General features: G+C 39.2%; 1 protein-coding gene across 6 annotated transcripts in view; it reads right to left on the bottom strand.

Annotated features, from left to right (window-relative positions):
• Positions 1–284: 284 nt before the first annotated feature.
• The window catches only part of clec16a (C-type lectin domain containing 16A), a 50,963-nt gene continuing 24,055 nt past the window's right edge, over positions 285–27,192 (bottom strand). For 5 of the 6 annotated variants that reach the window (XM_040006180.1, XM_040006181.1, XM_040006182.1 and 2 more), the window contains 13 exons: positions 26,815–26,926; positions 26,565–26,665; positions 24,448–24,567; positions 23,992–24,101; positions 21,880–21,924; positions 18,196–18,246; positions 17,930–18,058; positions 17,338–17,458; positions 11,029–11,180; positions 9,379–9,583; positions 7,625–7,795; positions 4,631–4,768; positions 285–2,785 (listed from right to left, as the gene is read on the bottom strand). In XM_040006180.1, the coding sequence (XP_039862114.1) occupies positions 2,199–2,785; positions 4,631–4,768; positions 7,625–7,795; positions 9,379–9,583; positions 11,029–11,180; positions 17,338–17,458; positions 17,930–18,058; positions 18,196–18,246; positions 21,880–21,924; positions 23,992–24,101; positions 24,448–24,567; positions 26,565–26,665; positions 26,815–26,926 (2,042 nt within the window). In that variant the 3' untranslated portion in view covers positions 285–2,198. The remainder of the gene's footprint in view (positions 2,786–4,630; positions 4,769–7,624; positions 7,796–9,378; positions 9,584–11,028; positions 11,181–17,337; positions 17,459–17,929; positions 18,059–18,195; positions 18,247–21,879; positions 21,925–23,991; positions 24,102–24,447; positions 24,568–26,564; positions 26,666–26,814; positions 26,927–27,192) is intronic. The other variant, XM_040006184.1, reaches the window with a different exon arrangement.

Genomic DNA, 27,192 nt, shown 5'->3' with positions numbered 1-27,192 from the left:
GAAAATCCCAACAACTGTGTGTTTAATTGTAAAAGGTTGTACTCTGTACTGTTTTACACCATTTATGCCTAATTTGCAGTATCTGTTGACCTAAAAAGCTAGCTAGCTTTAGGTGATAAGTATAAATCCAGCTTCTCACAACCTCTGGCTTTACAAATCATTGGATAATGCACATCTTTTATATACAGCCTGCGGCTTGCCCATCCCGCCACCTTTTCCCTGACTCGTGAGTCAGTCAGCTACATAATCTCCTTGGAAGAGATAATAAGGTTCACACTGCAGTGTCACTGTAGTTAAGTAGAATAATTTATTGCATTTCTTTATTTAGTCATCTGTTTCATTTCATTAACAATAATTACAGGTTTAAAAGCTCATAGCATTTACAGAGCAAACAAACTTGTCTCTCTCTCTCACTTACACACACACGCACACACGCACACACGCACACACACACACACACACACACACACTACAATCAGAGACTTATGGAAGCTTGTGACTGCATGTTCTGGTAGAGATTGGTAGTGGCTGCAGGGAACATGAAAATATGGTCTCTACAAAGCCTCTTATCAACTCTCCAAACTGTGCCAAGCCTCTTCAGCATGTCCGTGAACTTCACTATCATTCGGCTGCTATTTACAGTAGCAAGATGGAAATAATAAGAGACCGTATTGCTCCGAAGTTCTCATTTTAGAAACTTGTTGAGGACTGTACAGTTAAAAAAATAAGAATGTTCCGAGCATTAAGACTTCAGCTGCGTGAGGATGGCACAGAAAAAGATGGTGTGTGAGCGAGGAGGAGGTGAATGGCAGGAAATTATGGGAATAGATGGACTGAAGAGTGTGCTTTAATCCTATAATTTACAAATCAAGTCACAAATTCAAGTTAAAACACACCAGTTTCATTCAAATTGATCAAACACTGCTGTTTGGAGAGACAGGTTACCCATTACATTCATTTCTCCCCTCGTTGGTTAGCTCTTGAGATTATTGCAGTAGTAAAGCTTCATTCATCTGATTAAAAGAAAAAGGAAAAAGAAGAGGAGCATGTGAGGGTTTCCCCCCGTGACACTCATGTGAGAGCTGTGACTTGTTCCTGAAAAAATTTATCTGTAATGCCACAAGAATAACGAAAAAATCCAAACACTGTGTTTTAGAAATTTTTGGAGGCAGTAAGCTCTTTTTAAAAATAACCCTCTTTTTCAAATTAAGGTGTGAAAGCATTCATCTAGTCAAAGCCAGATCCATGGAGAATGAGCTCACGTTAGCGTGTCAGGAGGAAACCAGCAGATACATTCAACCCAAGTGTTGTTTTGTGCAGACTTGAACATCCAACATCACTAACATTAACCTGTGAGTTTAATTTAACAAACCAACTTTTACTTTTCTAAAATAAACAATAAATAGCTTCTCAGTTAGCAACCTGTGTCCCTACAGACTCTCAGAGTGAATGAATAACTGAATGAACAGACTTGAGCAGTACTATTCCAGTTATTTTACAGCCCTTGAGCGATCCCGATCAGATTTCCCATTAATTCTTTTGGTTAGTCATGGCACCGATTGGTTATTCAGCTTTATGAATTAGATGAGATGGTGAACATTTACAATTTGAGACCTGCTCCCGCCTAGCTTATGTTAGAGATGACTTGATAAATTTTTAAATGCGCTGCTCACTAAATGGAAAAATATGTAAAACCTACAAACACACCCCACCCAACCCAGCAGCAGTTGCAGGGTGACAGAAACTGCTAACCCATCTGACTTGCAGTGGTGTTCTGTGTTTAGCATAGTCGTGAACACCACCGAAATGCATGTGGTGACCCGGTATGTGAAAATATGACACAAAAATAGGTCTTCGAAAAGTGCAGCTCGCAGCAGTAGCGTGTGGTATGTGTTTGAGCTCATACACAATCAGAATGAGTAAAAAACGTTGCTGGTTGCGCGCCTCGACACACATGTGCCAAAAAAAGAAGAAGAAGAAGAGAAAACACGAGCTTAGAAAGCACGGAAAGCCAAATGTGCTTTGAGCCCTCGTTGACCAGTGTCTGTTTTGAGTCTTTCTTCATGTGCAAATACAAAATGTTGAGATGCTTCCGAAAGCCTCTTGGACTATTCACATCACTTTCTAACCTACAGTTTCCATCATGAGCTTGGTATATTATCTATCACACTGGTGACTGCACGAGTACTGCATGTTCCTTAATCCAGCTCAGGTGAGTCTGGTGTTTCAGTGTCTAACTCTGCATTATCAGACTCTGCAGCTGTCACGCCTTCTCTTTCTTGCTCGAGGTCCCCATTGAGCTCTTTAGGTGTGCCTTCACCTTGTATTTCATCTGTTCTCTCTGGAACCTCATCTGTGGGTGTGACAGTCTCGGTCGTCTCAGTGGTTTCCTCTTTTACCGTTGCATCTGTTTCAGTCTCATCTATCGGTGAGCCGTCCTCCTCGTCTTTCCTAACCAACTCGTCGTCCCCCTCCTCCTCCTCTGCGATAGAGGCATCTGGTCTCTGTAGGGACTGAGCCGCTGTGACGTGGCCGGTGCACAGGTGCAGGCGAGGTGGGTCGGCAGGCGGCAGCAGGGTGAGCGACTCGACGCTCAGGGTGTCTGCGCTGTTGTCGGTAAGGAGTGAGATAGTGGGCTGGGAGGCTGGGGTGAGGCTCGGGGCCAGGGCTGGAGCTGGAGCTGGGGTTGAGGGAGCAGAGGAGACTAATGTTACTTCTCCACCTCCTCCTTCACTTTCTCCGCCTGAGGATGAGGGCGGAGTGTGCTCCAAAAGTATACCGTCATCTAGGAGAGTGATAGAGAAGACAGTGAGGGAGCTAAACTCAGAGGCAGACATTTCTACGGATTAGCACTGGGGTGGGAAATGATGTAGCTTGTAGCACAGTCCACACAGGGGACTGTGGGTAAAAAGAGCAGCTTCTAATTAAAGAAAACAGATAAAAATACAGAGGCACTGGGTGAGTGTATCAAGGTCAATTTAAAGAAAGTTCATATCGGAAGTCTTTGCATAACAGGCAAAAACCTTTCAGTGCTCCCTTATTCACAGGGTGTCAGAACCACCGCTAACTCTGCACGTTAGATTTGGCAGATTTTCACACTAGTGCCCTTCCTGATAAAACCCCAAATGAATCTGTGTTTCCTCCTGGGATCAAACCAGGGATCTTTCACCTGTTGGTTAAATGTGTACAACTGTACCATATTCCATTTTGGCAAAATTCAGTATTTTCCAATTCTAAAGGTTTCTGAAACCTTTAGAATTTTAAATATACACGGCCAATAGGAACCTGAGACCACTGAGGATTTGCATCAACTGGAAATTGAGGCACACAAAGCGCTCTGTTTACACTGTAAAGAATCTGCCAGTCCCCGCTGACAAGGTTAAGACTATTTTCTAAGCCTCTTAGAGCCTAAATGTCCTCCATCATGGAACCACTGCACAATCTGATTTTAGTAGCTGTGGCAACAGGAGCAATACTAACAAAAACCCAGCCCTGACTGTATACTATAAACTACGATGTAGGCATACTTACATCGTAAGAGTGTGAGGTATGTTTCACAAGAGTAAACAACAACAGAAAAGCTGTTTTAGAGCAATAAAATAAACTAGACGAGTATGTTTGCATGATTTGGAAACATTTGGTCTAGCCTGCTCCATCTCCACCCACATTTGTCTTTAAAAAAACAAAAACAAAACAGTTTCATCTATTCAACTCCTGCATCACAAGCATCGCTGTTCTACTGTTATCAATCCCATCAGTGAATCCGATCAGAGCAGCCTTTACCTGCTTTGGCATTCAATTCAATGATTCCCAGTTTATCATGTGGTTGGTGGTTCAATCATGGGCCCTTACATATGACAGTGTTATTGTGTAACTACTAAACCCCAAAAATGATCAGTATATCATCAGACATGTCTGTGTAGAGGGTGCACACGCAGATTATAGCTTTTTATAATCTTCTGTGTAAAGTCCCTTAAACAGCTGATAAGCCTCACTGTTTTCTCTTTTATCTTATTCACCATTCAAAGACTGTCTCCCTGCACATTCAGAAGATGGCCATGCTGGAGCACCTCTTTTCTGACGCACAGGTTGTCATGCCAACGTTGCTTTGCAAGCTTGACTACTGCTTGGAAAGACATAACAGTGGACTCATGAGCAAGAAAATGGCTGTTAGTCAATTTTATTTATTCGGCACCAATCCACAACAACAGCTTCGTCATGTAGCAGGAATCTACTGAATCTGCAAGGGAACAGTGCTGTGTTGTAACTATTTAACTGATGTGGGAGGGAGCCAATATGATTATTTACATTGTCACGTCGACCACACATAGGCATCTATACGACACAGTGAAACACCACTGCCAGCTACTGTGGTTTTGGAGGTTTGTGTATGTAGTTGTATTATAGTTACACCCAAAACTTTCCATATGTCAAGGAGGTGTGTGTGCATGCATTGTAACACAAATATAGTTGCTCGGCACACTGGTGTGCTACAATAATTTGCAAAGGACTGAGTTCCTTTGTCACTTAAACGTTTTATTTAAATTCAGAGCACGTGTAATATAAGTTTGTCTTCATGCTTACGCCTGCAGGAGCTGTGGTGGTTTGTGTGCGTCCGTGTGAGCGTTACCTGCAGGACTCTGAGCTGATGTCGTGCTTGCAGTAACAGAGTCGCATCGTCCCGTGCTCCCGCTTCCACTGGAGGGAGGTGAGGGTGAGGAGAGGGGTGAGGGAGTGTGCTGGGGCACGCAATGAGCCACTGCAAACCCTGGAATGAGTGCAACAGACAGACCCTTGCCATTAGCAACTCAAACTGTCTCTTAAGTGTTCTCTGCTACAAACACACATAAAAAGAGGCGTTTTTATTCCAATATTCTACAAAATAAACTAATTAATGTGGCTCGTAAAAAAGCTTGGATAAAATTTAGAAACCTCTACGCTTGGGCAGATCCCACAGCTTGCAAACATTTCCCAAGAAACAGTGTCTGTTCTTGATTTAGAAAAGGCTTGATTTTAACTTCATCTGCATGCTACATATTTCCACAATGAATCCAGCTCATCCAGATGTTATTTTGCTTAACCTGCATATTCCTCGCTCAGTTTCTTAGAAGCCCATGGCTGTTAAATATTAGCATAAGGGTCAGCGTATCACAAGCATTTACTGATGTCATGATAACTTTTACGTACCCACTGGGACACCTGTGGCCGATATGTTTTTGGATGTCTGTCTGTCTCCTTTTAAATGTGGAATCTCTTGAACATCTGAAGAGAATTTCTTCAAGTGTGACACCAACTTTTACTTGCAAGGATGAACTAATTAGAATTTAGTGAACAAATAAATAATAAAGTCAAGGTCACAGTGACCTCGAAGTTACTGTGGAGGGAAGCTTCATTATCTTGCACGAGACTCCATTTGGATAAGAGGGTGAACTGAGTGAAATCTGATGGTCAGTCAGACCTGCACCTGAATAAAAACCGTGCGGTCGTACCTCAGGATGTTCAGTGCTATTCGTTACACTATTTCACTGCAAAAAACGATGAAACTATGATTTCACTGCGACACTTTCAGGACATTATTCACCACCACAACACAGCAACAGAAGTAGCAGTTGTGAGCATATTTAATATTTGGCAGATACAGATTTGGTAAACAAGCCCTTTATACCTGCTTACACACTACACACACTGGACTGACATGGTAAGGGCATACAGTCGTATTAATTGAAGCTCCAAACTGTTTCAGCTGAGGTAATGATACCGTGTCAAGATTTAAGAACAGGCTTCTTAATCTACCCCACGTGTTGCCCTCTGGAAAAATAAAACTACTAATTGGGTGCCTTGTAACTCCAGAGGAGATTCTCCTGCTAAGGAGGACAAAAGAGTCGTATTCAGGAGCTGAAGATGCAGTGAGTACAGTGATATAACTCACGGAAATCCATTGAAAAGGGATTATATTAGTGTACTCAGTGGGACTTACTCACAGGGATTATATTACAGGAACAGACAGAGCGACCGAAGTAAAGCACAACAGTACGAACAGTATTCACTGCTTTATCAAGTGAGGAACCATATACAGGGAACTTCACAAGATCTCAAAATAGGCCTTGCCACATCACTGTTAGGTTTTAGAACCACATGGATTTCTCTAAGCCAATCAGCATAGATCAGGCTATGTAACAGATAGTGACATCATTGTTTCTAACCAATCAGCAGTAACCCACAGCATTTCGACTTCACAGTTCTTTTGGAATTTGGGAAATTTGGTTTTTCGCCCATGCCCACTCTTTCATCTGTGGTCATAATACTGAAACTAACAGTAGTGGGTTGATGAAACTCACACATTATGTGGTTGAGTAGTTGCCCTAAATGTTCAGATATGTGTTGTTTGTGTAGGATTTCTTGAAATGAGTGAAATTTTGGAATGAAAACGGTGGCGCCACATTTGATCGTTTGACACGTTCAACTAAAACTGGAAAGTCTATTTTTAGATGTACACCAGATGCATGTAGTAAGCCATACTTTGGGTATTAAAAAAAAAAAAGATATCGCACATCATAATGTAGCGCTCAATAAGTAAATCCCAGTAAACTGGATGTTGCCACAGGATTGTGTACTATTATACAATGAGAAATTCAACACATTTAGACATTTCCGAGCCACGAATAGTGAACAGTGTCATTATGTTTAGTTTTATGAGCTTATAACACCTTTTATTGCACTTACATTGCCTACACTGATATCTTGTCTGCTAAAGTTGATTTAGTAATTCAATATGTATGATTTATTTAGTTAAGATTGACTTTGTGTTCTATATTTACAATTTAGATCTCAGTATTTTTCAGTAGATCTACACTTCACTGTTAATGTTTTGTTCAAAGTGGGCTCAGTATAGACTTCAAAATGGACACTCTTTTTCTTTAAAGCCGTCTGCTCGGCTTCTTTATGGAATAAGGGAACTGCAATTCAATTCAGGTTTATTATAGCAGAAATCCCAACAATACCCAAGGGAACAACTTCTGTGCTACAGAATAGAACATCCTGTGTTTGAGAGTACACACATACTCAGTTTTAGAGTTGAAGCGATCTTAACGCTCTGAATAAGATTATAAATATCTCAGCTGGGTTTGATTTCTCTTGAACCTTCAGTTGTGTCACATTACAGCCTCACTAAGAACCATGAAGAAGTTAAGTCACTGGGCAGGACTGTACTTTGATGTGGGTGATATATTTGTGACAAGCAGACATGTCAGTTAAGGAAGTTAAAATAAACATTTCTATGTGTTTTCTTGTACATTTAACATGTAAACAGTTTATATTAACTTAACTGACCTTCATTTGTAACATAAAAATGTCAAAGTATTTCGATGAGCGTTTTGTAAAGGATGAACAAATGCAAGAATTTTTAAAATGCAAGTAATATGAAGGGACTTTTCAGCTCAGTTCTGAAGAATCCCTTTTCTATTCAAAGCATCTAATCTATGTTTTTAGTGAAGCACTTATCTAATGTTCAAGCCCAACACTAAAGAAATAAAAGCAATAACAAAACCATAGTACCACTGGGTCAGACGCTATAAACAGCTGGTCTGAGATAAAAGCTGAGACGGTACGTGCATCTGTGTGTTACCTGGTACTTTATCGACAGAGGCAAAAACTGATCTATTTGCCGTGGGATCATTTGGTGCCCGCCTAGACTGCTCGTAGAACCGGAAAGGCAGGCCACTGGCTGAAGTGTTTGCAGTCTGAGTGAAACCCAACACCTCTGTTGCACTGGGCTGCACAGGCAGGTCCAGCAAAGCTAAAGAGAGAAAGAAAAAGTGAAAGTGTAGCACTGACCTGTGGGACAGGTTCATGTTACAGTTAAGGATCCAGTGCAAACTCCAGGACACAAAATACCCACTTGTCTCTAATACAATGACAGTATTGCACAAGAATCTTGAACCACTCCTTTTTATAATTTGCAAAGCCAGTGCAAAGACGTTATAACATGCAAACATACATGGAAATAGTATAAAGGATACAAGGAAAAATGTAGCTGATGCCAGGCAGAAGCTTTTCAGATGGTATTGCATGGTGGTACAATTGTTCAAATTTGGATTCATCACTCCATCAGACCTGTTGCCCACTGACTTTCAGTCCAATTCTTGTGGAATTAGGCACAACTCAGCCTTTTCTCCCAGTTTCCCTTCCTTAAGAATGGCTTCTTGGGAACTATCTTTCCACTGACATCATTTCTGACGAGGCTTTTTAAAGGGCACATTACACACCATACTCAGGTATTCCAAGGGTTTGGATAAAAGAAAAAAATACATTCAGCAAGCCTGGAGAACTTGCTCAAGACGTCTCTAAAATTAAAAGCGAAAGTCTGGCTCCATGGAAGCAAAACAAAGTCATGAGTGACTGCTTTCTGTACAGTACAGTAAATTTTATTTAAGCAAGAAATGTTTTTGTATGCACAATTATATCGGCAATGAGTCAATCTGACACTGTTGTTGTGACCACACTGACTATTTTGGTGAGGATCACATCCTCCTCAACTTTGCTGCATTAGCAGGATTTTATATTGTTATGAGTTTTGTGTAATTCTAAAGAATCTGGACTTCAGTGGGGGGAAGTACAAGGGACTGACGGGTAAATCCATCCTTATTTGCCAAAGGACTTTTTAGTAATTTTTGTGTTAAAGGAAACACCGACCACTTTAGCCAGAAGATGGTCAAACATATCCTGGCATAACAGCAGGCTTATTATAGCAATGTAAGAAATGACTCTGAGATCATCAGAGCGCCACAAAAAGAAAACAGACATACGACTGACAACTTTTTAAAAAAGGGGAAGAAATCACTTTTAGAACTTAGAAGAAAGCCAGAAGCTAATTCAGGGAAATGACCTACACTACGTCAGTTAACAAAGAGATGAACTTTCACTTCTCTTGGACTGAAGTTTCCCAAACACAAAATTTAGTAAATTGAAATGTCTTTTAATAACTAACTAACTAACTAACTAACTAAATAAATAAATGTCTCAATTTAAATTTTGCTTAAATTGAATTTTAGCATTTTGTTGAGGCCGTGAAACCTTCCTAATGTTCGCTTCAGTTCTGGATTACTGATTTAATTTTTCACTGTTAAATTCTCACTGTAGGTTACTTCTGTTTTTTTAAGTTTCTGTTGGTCGTTTTACCATGTTCACCAGAAAGCACCGACTTTCTGTTTTAAATAAAGTGTGTTTTCTTGTAAAAGCTGCTGTACTGAACAGTTTCACAGCACTTTCTGGAAGACTTTCAGTCTCAGCGAAAACAAGCCACTAGCTTAATGAGAAAAGGGTCATTTTGGGTAAAAACAAAAGACTTAAAATGTGGTTTTTCTCTGCGTGTTTTCTAACCGGCAATCCTTTGCATCTTCATCCGCCGGGCCTGGATACGGCCTTTGGCTAGCCTCTGTTTGGCGATGATGCAGCGAATGTGGTCTGCAAAGATGAAGTTGGCCTGCAGAATGGGCAGGGGCTTGGCGTGGGGGTTGGAGCTGGGTTTATGAATGACAATGTTTAACGCTCTGCTGTCATCCTCAACGCCAGACACCTGCATGTCCTGTTGAAAGAGGACAAAAAATGCAAGAAATGATGGATCAAATTGTGCGAAATAGATCTGCATTTTAGTGTCCCCAGAGGGACAACAAAAGCTGACTTCACAAAGAGTCAATAAACACTGAAACAGAATCTAATTATTGTAGAAAAATAATTGATTTCTGTGCATTTGTTTTACACTTGCATTAAATTAAAGTTCATTACATCGATTAAGGGTTGGGGGGGTGGTTCCCCTAATATTTTTGCTGGGAGTTGGCAACCCTATTAGTTAGGTAGGTAAGTACTCTTTAAAGTACCAACATAGGGAGGATGGTGTAGGTTTAAATTTATTAGATTGATCAATGTTGCTGAACTATAAAATGTTTTGGGTGGAGTGCATTTTTTGCATACAGGTATAACAGAATAGCTTCAGTCTCTTGTTTTTTAAAACTTGAGTATGAACTTATACAAAATGCAGCAAGATATTTATAAAAAACTGTTTTATTGATTACAAAATGCGCTATATCGGATTCATATCGGTATCGGCAGATATCCAAATCGGTATCGGACATTAAAAAGTGGTATTGTGCCATCTCTAAAGTATAGTAGGTGAGCTAACACAGCCCTCAGGTATACGCCAGTGCTGATGGATTTGAAGATGGAGAGCGTACTATTAACCGTAACACTTTTACCTGTTAAAAAGGAGAAAAAAATTAAATAAAAGAGGTGAGACAGGTATTTGACTCTTTCTGTGCTTTCTGTTAAAGCACATGAGGCTGCAGCATGCTAAAACAATCAACAGATAATATACGGGCGTAAGCCTTGGGAATTTCCAGGTGTAATGAATAAGCTGAGTCATGCTGGTGCTTGTGTCATCTGTGTTCCTTTCATGCCTGCAAGCAAACTGTACATTCAGTTTAGCATTCTCATTTTACTAAAATGCTTCAAAACATTTCATGACAAGTTAAAGCCACTAGTATAAAACCACTATTTTCTTTAGGACACGGTTTCTTTGTAATTGGAATTATGGTTATTTTCAGAGGACAGGAAGCGTATACGAGTCTTTCACTTCGGCTGCTGAAGAGTTACCTGCTGGCAATAGTATGCGGAACAAAATTCTTACTCAGCATGACTAAGCATTTTCACTGAAACAGGTGAACTGCAACTGCACAAACCCTCAAGGCATCACTAAGAGCTTTACATGTCTCCTGTAAAAAGGACACAATGAATTGAGTATACAAAGAAAATGCCTGAGCAATGAGAACGCAACAAGACAGCAATACAAAACATCCTGTGCTAGAGAACAAAAGAGCAGAATTACACTGGAGAACAAAAAAGAGATAAATCAATATGAACAAGAGTGAGTAAGTAATGAGTACGATATTGCAGAAAAAAATTCATGGTTTTCACTCAACATTTAATTTCAACTGAAAAAACAAAACAACAAACGTGTACACTTTTTTTTCTTACTTGTAAGAGGCCGGCAAATTTGACGACACCCCATCCAAGGCGTTTGCTTTCTGGTTCCACCAGACTCATCTGGTACACATCTACAGCGAGGAATCTCTGGGCCTGTCCCCCATCTTTACTGACCACCATACAGGCTATCAGGTCACTGTTATCTGAAAAAGGGATCACAAACATAAACATCAATGTTTTGTTTTTTTTAAATGTTTTTTTAGATCTTTTTTTTAACATATATAAAAATTGTAATCCATTTTTTAAACTGTTTACAACATATTTAATATGGCATTTGGAGTTCGAGCCCAAAACAGCGTATTAATAATATGTATATTATTAAATAAAGGACTATTTACTTCTGCCAAAGTGTTTTAAGTTAGCTCTGAGGCGTTTCACACACACCAGTCAATGTCATGACATGTCTGTAGAGACAGATCAAACATTTGTCATGTACTGACTCATGTCAAATGTATTTGTGTAGCACTGGAGGGCCTTACAGCAGGATAGAAAGAGGAAAAAATGACAAACATATGTATATAGGTTATGATATAAATTAAACTTTGATAAAAATCACAAGCAAAAAGCAACCTCGACTAGACTTGTTTCCATGTTCAAAGACGTCTAGTTATTTACATCTGCCACGCTAGTGTTTACTATAGATGTGTTTACTATGTCACCACCAGTCCAGGTTGTTTCCACTACAACCTTGATAGATGCAATGTCAAACACTGTGAGAGGACCCAGTCCTGTATGTTATGGCCCCAGGACAGCTGCTTTACTCTGCAATGTGCATGGGAAGCTACCCACTAGAAATATAATCAAACAAAAGTTTAAGAGGAGGATACAGACATGATTTATTGATAAGCCACTTCAAATAATAAACTTGCTACCCTCGATTTAAATGACTGAGATCAGCAAAAATGAAGTTTTAGCTGATCGCAGGTGTTCAGGAAGTTTTTTCATGCTCAGTAGAGCACGCGCTCAATGTTCTCACGAAAAGTGAGAACATTGAGTCCATGAGTACTGGACATGCCAACTGGACACGATTACACAATGCAACACAGTAGCAAAGTACATGACAATAATTGTTGGACAGGTATCGAGGCAGGTGAGATCTAATGTCAGTAATCCAAGTGTTTAAATACAGTCATAGTAATGTCATAGCCAATAGTAGTTGGATTACCATGGGAAAACTTTTCCAAGAGGTAATGAGGCTCTCGGGGACTGAGGTGAACACCCCAAGTAGTCCACACACCACATACATGGGACTGTTTATTCACCAGAGTTCAGTCCCCAGAGTAGTGGGAAATAACCGTGCCACCCCCCACGCCTATCTAATTTCTTTTGGAAAGCTTGCCGGGGGAAAAGGTCTTAAAATATGGAGGACATTTAAAACAAGACAGTTTGGCCACTTAAAAAATAAAAAGGTGTTTCCAGAAAGTGTGTCAGACAGCGTACAATATTTAGCAATAGCAATAGTTATAATATTTCATATGTATTATTAAATGCATATTGCATAATGTATAGGTCCTTAAGTATCAATGAATCAAGATGCAATTCAAGTCCAGACTTTCATCTTTAATTTAAGGAGTTTAACAAAAGCATTGCATGAAGTGTTTAGGAATTATGGCCCTTTTTATACTCAGTGTAAGGAAGAGGGCTTCCCTACAAGTATCATTTGTATTGTGGTAACTTGTACAGCACTTTCGGAGCACCTCTGCCCTTTATTAAAAGCACTTTAAAACTAGAACTTTATTTAGCACTGCACTCAGTACCCCATTTGCAAAAGTAAATCAGACATCTGACTGACAAGCAGTTTCATGGCCAGAAGAGAGCTGTTACCGTGTTATTCCATTATATATAAAGCTTATAAATGACCTCGGATTTGATGGGCAGACAGTGGCAGTGAGTTGACGCACACAAACACACACAGTCAAAACACACAGAGTGCTTTAAAGGACAGTGAAGAAGCTCTGCTCCCACGCCTGGAAAATACATCAAGACACAATAAGCCCACATGTCCAGTTCTTCATTTCAATTTACCACAAAACCTACTGTGAAGTAAACACGAAATACTGAACTGATGATCTGATGTGACACCACTGGTTTTGATCTAATTATCACCCACCTCGACTGACTCTAAATGTAAACCAGTAACATTAGACTGACGTACAACCCCCATGAGGAATTTCTCTTGCAGTCTCTCACACATCCCTTCCACTTGATGATATTTATGTTTCATTTTTATTCCTTAATTTGAATTCTCAAGTATTCTGACTAATCTACTTTTACAGTGCAACATGACTAATCCTATGAACATAAAGCAACTCAGATTCACATATCTGAGAAAACTAGTGGCTTTAAATTTAGGTATTTAACAGCAATATGCTTCTTACACAGGGCCAGCAAGCTTTTGCTGCACATTCATTCATACATGCGGCCTATTTAAAGATCAATGGGGATTACCAAGAACTCAACAGTTCCTACTGAAACAGTGAGCAGTGAAAGTACCTACAGCTGGAGATACAGTCATCAATTTTCGATGGTAACACAAGGGATGCCGACAACCAAATGGTCAGAGAAACCAGGGGAAGTTCTGCACACTCAATCCCCAGAATAAACGGGGGGAAAAACCGTGCCACCCCCCATGCCTACCTAATTTCTAGTGGAACGCCTGCCTGGTCAAAAGGGCTTAAAACACGCAGGACATTTAAAAGAAAACAAGTCGACTCCATTCATTTATCACTGAACTTAATAAGACTAAAATTACTTTTATTAACACAGACAACTGTTAGAGAAGGACTTTTCTATGAAAGACTTGAACCTTTGATCTATTAGTCCAGAAGAAGAAAGGTCTTCACAAAAGCAGTTCTTGTTCTACTTTTCTGATTCAGATTTTGAGGTAATTCGAATGAGACACCTTGGGCAAAAAAGCAAGATATGACTTGAGATGTTCAGCCAAAAAAAACAAAAAAACTCTAAACAAAATCAAACAGCATATGGCTGCCTAACGTCAGTATTCTCTTCAGCTTTTAAGTGTTCCCAGTTGGCTGTAGGCTGCATGAACAATACCCCTATTCACCAAGGTGAGAAGAGAAAAATGCAAAACATGTGACTCCAGTTTCATTACAGGCCGTCTTACCCACAAGCAACAGCTGGCCACATTTCCAAATAAATATCAACATATATCATCAGTTCTGAGTTACATAAACGTATAATAATTTGTTTTACTCATTTTTTTCTACGTTGGTTAGGGTTACGAAACACCTACATGACATGTTCTCCAGCGAACTTGAAAAGTTTGTACTGAAAAAGGTCCTCCGTGGAGGACCAGTTTAGACTCGACGCTGGTTTCTGGAAACCGGAGAAGCACGAAAAATGAATTGTGAATGCAACTGAACATTGTTCACTTTAACTTTCAAAGGGTTTGGTCTTATTTCTTATGGCTGAGGTGATAATAAGGATTTTTACTGTGTGGACCTTTACAGGGATAATAAACATTAAGCTCCATGTAAACACAGCCCACGTGAACTCTAAAGGCAATAGTAGAGCGCAGACATTTATCAAGGTTAAAACAACTCCATGCACACGCAACTGAATATTTGTGGCCTCACAATAAAGCACAATTATATACTCTCCCACTCTGCAACACAGGGTGTGCTTTGAAATTCACCAAAAATGTGGCCCAATCAGGAAGCTTTTTTCCTCCATTATCCATTGTTCAATATAATAAAGTTTGTCAGCCCTTAGGGGGGCTAATTAAGAAAACATAAAGGATCCAACCCACACAAAAACACACACCCTACATTTTGGGCAATGTTCATGAATGAAAATGTCACACTTCCACTGCGTGTGTGACTATGCAACCACAGATTTATTCCTCCAGAGAATACATATACCAAAATACATATATGCTGTGTAATTTAAGAGTTAGTAAAAAAAATGTTGTGAATGGAGGCGGAGGCAGCCTAATGGTCAGAAAAAGAATTTTGTGGGTGGAAGGTGGCAGGTTTAAATCCCCCGTATACAGGAAAAACCCTCCACCCTGCATTATTACTCTGAGAAGTTGTGTTCTGAGTCAACCACCTTGCTTTAAAGACAAAGCAAACACAGGAAAATCTTTCAAACCATACTAGAGGTAAGATATATGACAGAAAATCAAGAGGCATAAAACTACTGGAAATCAAGTCAAACCTGATATGATCAAGACTCTGTTAAAGGCTATCTTTACCTTAATCTGCTACAGACTCTTGACTGGCATTTGGAATCATCAAAACATTCGTGGTTTCAACCACTGAATTAGACTTGAAAGCTAAAGGGAGCCATTTGGTTTCAATAGCTGCATTGCCATCTATTTGTCACGAGTGTGTTTGAGGCATCAGCCCGGCTTCCCAAAAGACGGGCGTGAAGAGACATCTTTCACTTATAGCCTGTTCACACAATCACAAGACAAAGAGATCACTTAACATAAGCCAAATGCAGCACAACTGTGACACTGACTGAAAGCAAGTTAAAAAAAACAAAGAGAAAAAAAAGACAAATTGCTGAGACACTGGTTTGTTCCATCCATAAGGCCACAGGTTTACATCAACATGGTTTCCAAGCACCGACAGTGCAGCTGACTCAACAGATGAAATGATAAAACTTTAAAGGCCGCAGCTCACCAATACTAAGGTAACAACCCCGGTGGAATTTATTAAGCCCTCTCGCTTTCTGTGGTAATTCTAAGAAGTCGATTTTATTGGTACTATCTTTTTAAGGCGATTAAGAAACACAATGTAAAAAAAACCCCAAATACACGCCTGTGCAATATCAGAATATTATCATTACAAATACTAAGACATCTTGATTGTCTTAATCAACGACAGCAGTAAAGCCGACTCTGTGATAGACAACCTGAATAAAAGCCCCATAATTTGCATAATAGAGCAGATATGCAGAAATGCTCATGTTTGGGGAACTAAGGTGGGGATACACATGACTACATAAACAAAATAAAAATAAAAAACTACTTATTGATGAATAAAAATATAAAAATGATGGAAAGAAATCAAGCAAATACAATTTTATATCAAGTTTTTAAATACATTTATTATGTTATGCTTGCCCTTTATATAATTTTGCTGCTATGATTGTAGTAAAGTCTGCTTTTACTGACTCATTTTATCCTTTCTGTATGGTTTAGGGAGTTTCAGTCTCACGTCTTTACTGGAATGTGTTAATTTGTAAGGGTTTCTAATAAAGACATGGCAACTGCATGCAACTGATATTGGTTTAATGATAAGAAATGGATTTGCCTTTGTCCTGGCTCAGAAACAGTATTGTGTCATATGGCCTTTTCTAACATTAAAAGTATTAATGGTTTTTGCACATGCTGCTTAAGAAGCTATGCTGATGATTTAGTGTTTAGCAAATCTGTGTATTTCTTTTGGAATAACTCTGATCTTCATAAAGATTTCATGACGTGTTTATACTGCGAGCTGTTGTGACTGTGCTGATTGTTACTTCTCTAAAGGTGCGCTTAGTCTCTCTCGAACTGTTTTCAGATGTTTGGTTTTCATATTCTGTTTAGATACAACACCTGTACCAGCTAAAGAATATCAATTCTGCACTACTCCATTTCTTGAAATGCAATGTTTTTAATGCTGCTGCATGTGCACACGCACACACACTTATGTTGTTGTTGGTAGAAAGCGGACTTGCATCGAGAAGTGGTTTGCTATGAGGTTGACACCTGTACTCGGAAAACCTTGCAAAAAAAAAAAAAAGGAAAAAAAAGGAGCCACAGATGCATACAGAAACACGTACACAAGAAATGTTCAAGTATGGATTTGCACAGTTTGAACATTTGCCGTGTGAGACACTGTCATCACTCTCGCTCGCATTACTCTGCAGTTATACTTGCGATCCTCAACAGCAGAGCAGAGCTAACCACGTGTAAGTTTCTATTACGTCTGCATGTAACAACTACACACCTGTGCACAATATGAGAAGATGGTTCAGGTTATCTCTGTGTAAGATAAACCTCTGTGCACAGGTGTTTGTGATTGTTCCTCAAGCTCGTCACTGTGTTGCTGTGGTTACGAGTGCTTGTATGTGTATTTACCCACAGTAGTGTGTTGCATCTGTGCTGTTACCTACTGGGTGAAGAGCGTGACTGAGAGAAAGAGGGTGAGAAAAGAAATGTGACAATCTCGTGTCGTTATTCTTTTATCCTGTTGTAAGCATGGAAATAAATCTGCACAGCAGCTGTAGCTTGTGGTCTGGTATTACACAGTGTACAATGAGTATGCCTTTGTGTCTCTGTGTGCGTCTTACTGAGGTCTAAGACATCGTCTGTCTTGATCAGATCTTCAGGTCTGGTCAGAGGGAGCTGTGTCTCGGGTTCTCCTTGAAGCTGAAGTGATAAGGACCGCAACATGAAGAAAACCCGAATCGCCTGAAGAGATGAGAAAGCCCACTCATAAACAAACAGGCACAAACACATACAGAGAAATTGCATGCTACAATAAACCTTCTGTCTAAAACTGGCAGTTTTAAACAAAGGATAAGAATAAACACCTAACAGTGCTCCTCTAAAAATCCTAATAAGAGTTTTTTTAGATGACGGATGCAAACCTTTGATCACAAAAAAACCTCCAAACCTTTTTTAAAATTCTTCTAAGTGAAAATTATTTCACTGGTTTGCTTCGATGTGCCACAACCCTTCAAGAAAAACTCAACTACAAGTCCTGATTGTCTGTGTATGTCCACAGAACTTGGGTGTGTGAGTGGATTTTCTTTTGCCTGTCTGCTTCTCATTTGTGAGGACTGAGATTTCTGGAAGTGTACCAAGAACAGCCAGCATGAGCTACAACAATAGATTTATCCAGGACACTGTCACTGAGCTTGTGTGTGTGGGCGGACGCACCCTGCGTGTCTTCTCCACGTCTCCACAAGGAAGTCTCTTTACAAAGTCAATACCGGTCAGAGGAGTGCCAGTGGGTGGCAGCAGTATTGAGGCATCCATCATTAGATACTCCACATTCAGTGGCTTACTCTGCAACATAGAGACGACATTGTGTGAGAACACCCAGACCTAACAGCAGAAAGAGAAATGTGCTTGCAAAGTCGGGCTGATGTTTCATTTTGAACAGGGAGGGGAGGAAAGCAAATATCAAACGAAGGCTAACCCACCGTCATGCTCCTGTATTCGTCCTCAAACATGTCCAGAAAGATTTCTTCGCCCTGTGTTGACAGTGACATTGAAAAGACGTTTAAAAACAAGAGAAAACGGGGGCAGAAAATAAATACATTCAGTATTAAAGAAAACCATTTTGGGTGAAAGGCTTTCTGGGGATTTTGTTTTTGTGGGTGCAAGTCTGTGCATGCAGAGTGTGAAAAAAAAAACACAGCATATGCAAGTGCACATTTTCCCGTAGATACATGTTAAGTAACACTTTTATATATATCCTGTGCTTGGTTTATTTGGGTCCACGGTCAACTTCCCAGTGTAATGACATTCTTCTACTGTTGCACACAAGAAACAGAAAGTACTGCTCCCAAGCTAATATAACAAGCTTATGCATGCCCTGTCATAATAAACATGCTATTAGGAGCACAGGGCACAAGTCCATCTCATCTGTCAATTCCCATCAAAAAAATTAAGGTGTAATATTAAACAGAATATCCAGGCCAGAAAGAAACAAGACACAGACACATGTTTACGGTCTACAGAGTTCACGAGGATCTTTTTTGAGACACTTGATATGGTTTCGGTTTCTTTTTGACACCTTTACCTTTTGACACATTTGCATTACCTGCCTATGCAAACAGTTTGTCTATGACAGTTTAATAAGAACAAGGTGTTCTTCTTCAGTGTAAAGTACATTCAGAATTGGCAGACGTAGAAAAGAACTGGTGACTTTTCCGATGTGTTCAAACACGCCACCACCTGATTCTCTTTCAAACAGTGTATATTAATGGTGATATAATCAAAATAAATTGAGATTTTAAAAACTGAAATTAATATGCACTAAAAAAAAACCTCACTTTGTAGAAAGCAAGCTGTTTCCTGTCCAAAAAGAACAATTTGTCAAACAACTGCAAGGCAGGTCTTTTGGCATAATGTACTATAAACAGAGACACGGATAGACAGGGCTTTTTTCCTATGCCCAAGTGTTTTTAACCTAACATTCACACAGTCACACTCCAGTGGATACATCAGGGGCAACTCTGGGTTCAGTATCTTGCCCAAAGACACTTTGACCTGCAGACTGAAGGAGCCGAAAGATCAACTACCGACCTTCTAGATCATAGGTGTCAAACTCTGGCCCGCGGGCCAAATTTGGCCCGCAGCCTAATTACATTTGGCCTGCGAAGCCATACCAAATTACTATTAGAGCTGGCCTACTGGTATTACACAGCTAATATATATATTGTTTAGTATTAAGCTTTGCTTGTTCGATATTCAGTTTTTCAGCAAAACGTGTTTGAGTCCATAAGAAAAGATTCATTCTTATATCTGGAGGAATAAATATGTTTCAATAAATATTAATGTTAGCCTGCGACTTTGTTCCAGTTTTGAATTTTGGCCCACTGTGTATTTGAGTTTGACACCCCTGTTCTAGATCGATACAGAAAGCTCTAAGATTTACGATCATTGATCTGAAAGTGATGTTCAAACAGAAGCAGACCTTTCAGCTGAATAATGATCCAAAACACATTAGCCAAACAACCGATGAATTTCTCAAAAAGAAATCAAGTAAAGGTCAGATCTAAATGGCAATTATATTAAATTATATAAAAGTATTATATAATATGATGTGATATTATATAATATAAATTAGTAATTGTATTAAATTAAACTTCATGTGCTTGCCACAAAAAATAAAGATACTGGCAGGTGCCAGTGCTACCAATCAGTGTCTTAGTAGACACATGTATGGTATAAATGTGAAAATCCTTCTGGAGTTACTGCATTTCAAGACTGTCAGAAGACTTGAACTCTTGACTTTGACCTTAAGGTTGAGGACACTGAGATTCGAACTTGTCTGAGATTTTAAGTAGATGCACCTATGGTATCAATTTCAAAATCAGTCGTCTCATTCTTGATTTATCACATTCACAAAAGTGGGTGTCCACGTCGGCCCATCCAGCGGGGTGACAACAATAGCCTACCAGCCTTTAACAGCTGAAGGGTAAAAACACAAAGACCTGTGCAGGTTGAAGGTATTGTCTTTTAACATACTTAGCATTAACTTGGTTAATTAGCAGCACAGACAGAAAGCAAAACACTCAAATGTGTTATTTTCTGTTACTTTTTTTAGCTGAAGGATGACACAGACATGACTTAAACGGACCTAAAATTGATTCTCAAGTCAAAACCGTAGTGTGATCCGTGGAATATTGATAATAGATTATCAGTATACTGCCAGCTTAACTGATTTTATTGCTTCAGCTTTATTTACCAAGTGTCTATGATTGCATATGAAAGTGTGGAAAACTCTTGAGCTGACTGTTAGTTCGTTACTTTTTGTGCCCAAGCGCACAGTTTTCTGGTCAGTTTTTATTTACTCATATTATGTGCCTGGAGCACTGCAGACTTTCTAAAAGGTCTTTCAAAGCCAGTATCTGATCATTTTCAGAATCTTTTTTTTGATTAACCACTTAACACGGACCAATGAATCATTCAAGAATAAATAAAACACCTAACTCAAGCTATGCCCCAGTGTTGTGTCCACATGAAGAACCAATTTTAATATGTATCTTTAGGCGCTTTGTTACTACCAACCAGTCACAAAAATGATTTATTCCTCTTTTTTACAATGCAGTAAACACACATAGCACTGCTGATGTTTTTGCTCTTTGAACAAATGTCTTCCCCCTTTAGTTTTTGCTTAAATACACTAAATTTTATATAGCACTGTTTTAAAGATGATCAAATATCCTCTTGTCCAAATAAATTAATCTCTTCAAATTTGTCTATGTCCACTGGACATGTTAAAGTTTCTGAATATTTAACTATTGTTTTTCTTTTGGTTTGTTTTTTTGTGGTTCATCAGAAAACCCTGTTCAAACTCACAGAACCATAAAAATTTCCACTCTGAGCTTGTAACTGCACCAATAAATTTTTTTCTCTGTGAAGGCAAAACCTCCAAATGAACAAAAAAACCAGCATTAAACATTTCTGAGTAGTTTTCCTTTGTTTAGTCACCAGATTTAAACATTTTTTGGTATTATTTTCAGTCACTTCTCTTCAACATTTTCCCAAATGTCGCAAATAACAGAATCATGACTGATGCCAAAACTGATATTCAAATTATCAAAATGAAACAGAAAGCCAGCTACCGGCTATTTAAGCATGCAACTATGACATATAGGGTATGGAAAACACTTTCAGTTTTGTCTCCTATACAGTACCTTCAGAGAAATGGCTCCAGTTATTGTCAGTGTCTCATGCACCTACAATAAAGTCTTATCTCCAGAAGGTTTTACTTTCATTTGTAAAGTTTCATTGTCAGACAAACCAGAATTTACCGGCAGGTGCTGATTGATCTTCAGTTCAGAGACTATTCAAGAAGGACTGGATTTAAAACCAGACTTTTTTTTTTACTTCCTATTTAGACTCCTTGTAAATTATCCCTGTCTGTCTGGTAGAATGACAAACTTTACATTGTACGAGTGCCAAAAATCTCTCTTTGCAACATCAAACACTTAAATGTTTAACGCTAATGTCAATGTTAATCGCTGTGCAAGTTCTTTACACTTTTTTCATGCTGATATACAATTCAATGTGGGGGCAGGTGAGACATAAAAGCAAGGCTCTTATTTTTGTAGGTTAGCATATGAATGAGTGAATCTGTGTTATTATGTACTCGCCTTGTAGAACTGTCGCAGTAAATGCAGACTCTCTTCTCTGGCACCCTGCAAGCACAAACATGACAGTCTGAACAGTCATTCGGGTATCTCACACACACACGCACACACACAGACAGAGTCACAAACACATACAAAGACTCACAAATAAACATGTAGCATGCAAAAAGCACAGTACAGATAATAGTGGAGGATACAGGGTGAGATAAAACTGTAAAGGATTTGCATTATATTTTGTGCTTCAACCGAAAGCAGTTTTTCCTCTACTAGAAGCTCAAGTCCGTATCTGTGTCAGATATCTGTGGTTTCATCTGCACAAAAACACTAAAAAACAAATTGCAAATCTTTTTTTTTCTTTCCCCCCTCTTCATCTAACTATTTATTGTCTCTCAGCTAGATGGTAACAGAAAGACCTATCATACCTCATATCAAATCTTTCAAAGCCAATAAGTGTATTTCCCATAACATGGCTCAATTCCTCTAAATAATTCTGCTATTGCCATTACTGGAAAATAACGCAGTATAATAAAATGTCAAATCTGCAATGGAATTTTCCAGATAAGTTGTTCTATGGACATTGATAAGATATCGCCTCAGTGAGCACCACTTATCCAGCAACTTACTTTACTTGTAAAGGCAAAAACTGTGTTACTGACTGCTGTTCCTGAGAAAGACAGACATGTCAACAATACTTAATACAAACCCACTAGTGAATTACATTCACAGGAACCTGTAAGTGTAATGCAACTGTAACGTCAATGCCTGTGTGCGTTTTAAATGCTGCTGTGATGAAAGTAATGATCTGAAAGTTAGTAAAATGGTTGATTATGGATGAGTATAAGCTCTTCCAATGAGTTTAAAATGTAAGTTTTAGATTATATGAGCCATATGGCGGTGCAGCGGTTAGCACTGCCAGCTCACAGCAAAAAGGTCCTAAGTTTGAATCTAATCTGAAGTCTTTCTGTGTGGTTTCTCTCCTGCAAGAGTCCTCTCTGGATTCCTCTCAAAGTCTGAAGACAAGCATAGGGTTTGGTAAATTAATAATCCTAAATAGACTGTAGGTGTGAATGTGAATGGATGTCTCTCTCTATGTGTTAGCCCTGCAACAGACTGGGGACTTGTCCAGGGATAGGCTCCAGCTCCCCTTAGACCCTGAATTAGGGTAGGATGAATTATAGCCATGGTCAGATCACCATCTGTGTGATATTAGCCGTCAGACCTAAATTAAGCAAACAGGAGGCTTGACGTGCAGCATGTGGTAGGGTTGCTGTGCTGCTCCTGTGAGCTGATGCCCAAAATGCCCGTATAAAGGATAATCTTTTGTACAAATTGAACAGGAAAGCCAGTCTTGGAAACAGAGTTTATAGCAGTCCAAAGCCTGCTTGTTTGGCTAGTAATGCTCATAACGAGCACTTAAACTGTCAACATAACCATTTAAGCTTAAACAGCCTGGACCCCCCCCCCCCCCCAAAAAAAAAAAGAGTGTGTCTTCATTACTATTAAACTGTGTCAGAGGTGGGAAATTCTCCAAGCAGAAACCCCCCAAGTGATGTTTAACCGATACCAAAAATACAGTTAGTTTCACCAAACCCGCTGTGAAAAATAAAAGCTTTTAAAATGACCAAGATAAGGTTTCAGTTTAAAATTGTGAATTTTGTAAAAGGAAAAGGAACTCATTGACAGCTGTGCAATTTCTTCCTAGAACTTTATGTGCGTGCAAAAAAGCAAAAAACAAAGGGAGTATTACCATGAAGTGACAGAAAAGGAAATATAACTTCCCTGAAGGATGATCACAAAAAAACAAAACCCAGATATGTAAAACAGCGTGGGCTGCAGAAAAAATGGATGTCAGTGTTTAAACAGGGGGCAGATAGGAGGTCTGTAAAAATATCATCAGTCACTAAGTGGCTCTAACCAAGAAGCCTTGCAGCTGTGAATTCTACAGAAGTGACACAATTACATGGAAAAGGGTTGTTTCACTCCTATGGATGACACAATTTTCAGCATTTCACTTCCTGCTGAAGTCCCATGTTCCCTCAAGCAGTTTGTGAGAGTCATAAAGTCTGCTAACAGGACTGTTGAAATGTCACAGGAGCATGTTTGGGTGTGCTGTACCTCCAGGCAGGCCAGATGAACGTCTTTGATAATACAGTTGCTCCCAGACAACACAGACTGCTTTAACAAAAGGCAGCTCAGCTCGAGGGTAGCTAGACGCACTTTACCATCTGCACACAAGTAAGAGAAATGCATAAATAAGTATCAAATATAACACATTGTTTCCTGTTAGGTCAAAAATCTAAGAAATGCATCACATGCATCATATCATGCAAAATGTCTATACATGGTTTGTGAGCTTTAACAGCTAAAATTTCTACCTCATTTGCATTTGCTGGGTTAGAAATTCTCGTAACAAATGTTTTTGCTCAGTGTGCCAGTGCATACACTATATGTTCAGCTTAGCAATATGCAAATAAAATGAACATCAAAAGAAAAAAAGAAGAAGGTACTTTTTTTTTTTCTTTTTTAAAGGTATGAAACACCACACCAAATGTGGAAGTGTGTGTGTGTTACCTGGCAGTGCAGCTTGGCTCATAACTCTAATAAGTCTTTCTACGAGGACCACGCTGTAAGAACTCCTCTCCTGGTCTGGAACTGGCAACTGCAGACGCTCCAGAAGATCAAGGTTGATACCTACAAACAAATTAAACAGAAAAACAAAGTAAAAGAAAATGCTAATTCTGAGCCACGATCATTAAGGCTGTCATCTTGACTCGTCTTTATTCTGGGAATCTAACATATGTAATCTGTTTAATTGGTTCATCAGCAGCACAGATGGAAGGCAAATCACTGTAAGCCGTAGAGTTTTACTTCCTAAACAGCTGCGACACCACTCCACCACATTTAGGTTTTTTTAGCTGAAGGATGACACAGACATTACTTAGAACCTAAAATTATTTATGAAGTCAAAACTGAGGTGTAATCATAAAAAAGGGACCTAACGCACGAGATAAACCACTGCTGTGTCCACAAATAACAGACAAACTAGCAAAGAACCAATTTTAAATTGTATCTTTAGGCACTTCGTTACTAGCAGCCCATTGCAGAAACACATCATTTAATCCCATGTATTTAGCTGAATGAAAAGATAACAGTTTGACAGGCAGTAAAGAGTATTTTTGCACCAAGACGCTGATTCCTAAAGACCTGTTTACCAAAAATGTGGAGTGTGTTCTTAAAAACTGTGAAGAAACTGAAGAAGTGGGGGACATCTGTATAGTGAAAAGGCATTTAATTCTATTCTACAAGAGAAGAAACTGCATGTTTTATGAAATAGGAAAAAATCCTTCTACTGTTCACTGAATCCTTATATGAAATAGTCTCAGTGGAAAGGTGACTTGTCAAGAAGCCATTCTTAAGGAAAAATGCTGAAAAGACTGAAGTATGCTAAATTACAAAAGAACTGGACCAGAAATCAGTGGCAACAGGTCTGATGGAGTGATGAATGCAAATTTTAAATTTCTGGTTCAAATTGTTGTCAGTATCTACAGAGGTCTTCAGGAGAGAGATACAAAGGTTTGCAGCCATCTGTAAAACAGTGTGGAGACTCAGTTCTAGTTTGAGGTGTCATTTTTCCAGCTGGTGTTGCAAATCTGGTCAAAATGTATGGATTTCGATCCACCATGCAATACTAAAAGTATAGATTTTTCCGCCTAACATTGATCCCATACACACTGCCAATGCAGTGAAAGCATATCTGGATAGAAATACACACAGTGGATCACTATCAGTCATGGATTGGCCTCCCCAGACGTCAACATTACTGAAGCAGTGCGAGATCACCTTGGCAAAAAAACAAAACAAAAGGCAGCCAATATCTAAAGAAGAGCTCTGAATGTCCTTCAAGAAACCTGGAGAAGTATTCCTAAAGACTACTTAAAGAAATCAGAAGAAAGTTGCCTGAGAAAGTTCAGGCTGCGATGAAGAATAACAGCGGTCATAATACCAGACACTGACTCTCAAGCTGGTTACAACACAAACTTTTTGCTTCATGTACTGCATTTCCTTGTATGCCTTCACATGTTTTAATAAATTACTGCACCTATTTCCAAGACCTTTGCACAGTGCTGTGTAACACTGAGTGCTCAGGTAGAGTAGAAAAGCACTATATAAGAACCAGTCCATTTACCATTTTCTGTATACAAACAAATGAATCTACATGTATTTTAAAGAGAACAATCAGACAGCCCTTGGAGCAAACAGATGTCAATAATTTTCTTTGTTACTTCATATTCATTCACTTAAATAGAGAGACAAAAGCCTTATTATTACATGTCAAAAGATTTATGCCAGGAAAAGGTAGGAGGAGATGAGAAGGGAGGTGATTAAGAGGCTCTAAATAAGAAACTATGCAGCTGTAGATTCTGTAGAAGTGATAAAAGTTACATGGAAAGGGTTTTTTCATACAATGTGAAATCTAAGAACATCAGTCTTTAATCAATTTCATTAAGAATTACCGGATGACAACAATTGTAGAAAGTTAAATTATGACTCCTAGAACCTTTAGAGCAAGATAAAAACCATCTTATTACAAAGTAAACATCACAAGCCTGCAAAGGAATATCTGGGTATGACAAAACCTCCTTGGAAGTGCTGTGGACAGATGATGTTAACAGTGAGCTTTTGCTTGCCTTTGCTGTGTGAGACAGCGTAAAGCAGGCAGAGGACAAACAGTGCGTGGTAGTCGTCACTGGTGCAGTCAAGGGCACTGTACACCATGTCTAAGAACGGCCTGCAGGGAGCGAGAAAGAGACAACAAAGAGAACATAGCTTCAGTTAACAATTCTGTCTTTCCCATTTTCAATTCTTTAGACTTTTAGATGAGATTTACATCGCACTGCGCTCACGTGTGTGTGTGTGTGTGTGTGTGCGCGCATGTACCTGCTCCTCTGTGTGTGTGTGCGAGTAGCTGCAGCTGTCTTCTCCTCATCAGTGATGTTCTGCTCTGTCAGCTCTGGCACCTTACACTTCTCCATCACCACCATTTCTATCTCTGCACAGATACACACACCGCGAGGAACATACTTAGTATTTACTTACATAAATCTCCACATATTTGGAGAACCACCTACCTCACAGAGTATCATTCACATTCACATCACAAATTTAGCACACTTACAGACACGGAACAAAGAGGCTCTAAAACGTATGGACCAACTGAAGTGTGAAGGTCTTAAAACGTACTAAAGCTGCCAGGAAACCTCACATGTGTCCCTCACAGTATTTAGAGCGAGCAGGTTAAAATTAGTAATTTATAGT

The sequence above is a fragment of the Simochromis diagramma genome, unplaced genomic scaffold, assembly GCF_900408965.1.
Source record: "Simochromis diagramma unplaced genomic scaffold, fSimDia1.1 OVJJ01000510.1, whole genome shotgun sequence".
NCBI lineage: Eukaryota > Metazoa > Chordata > Actinopteri > Cichliformes > Cichlidae > Simochromis > Simochromis diagramma.
The sequence above is the reverse complement of the archived record's forward strand: the minus strand, read 5'-3'. Positions and strand labels throughout refer to the sequence as shown.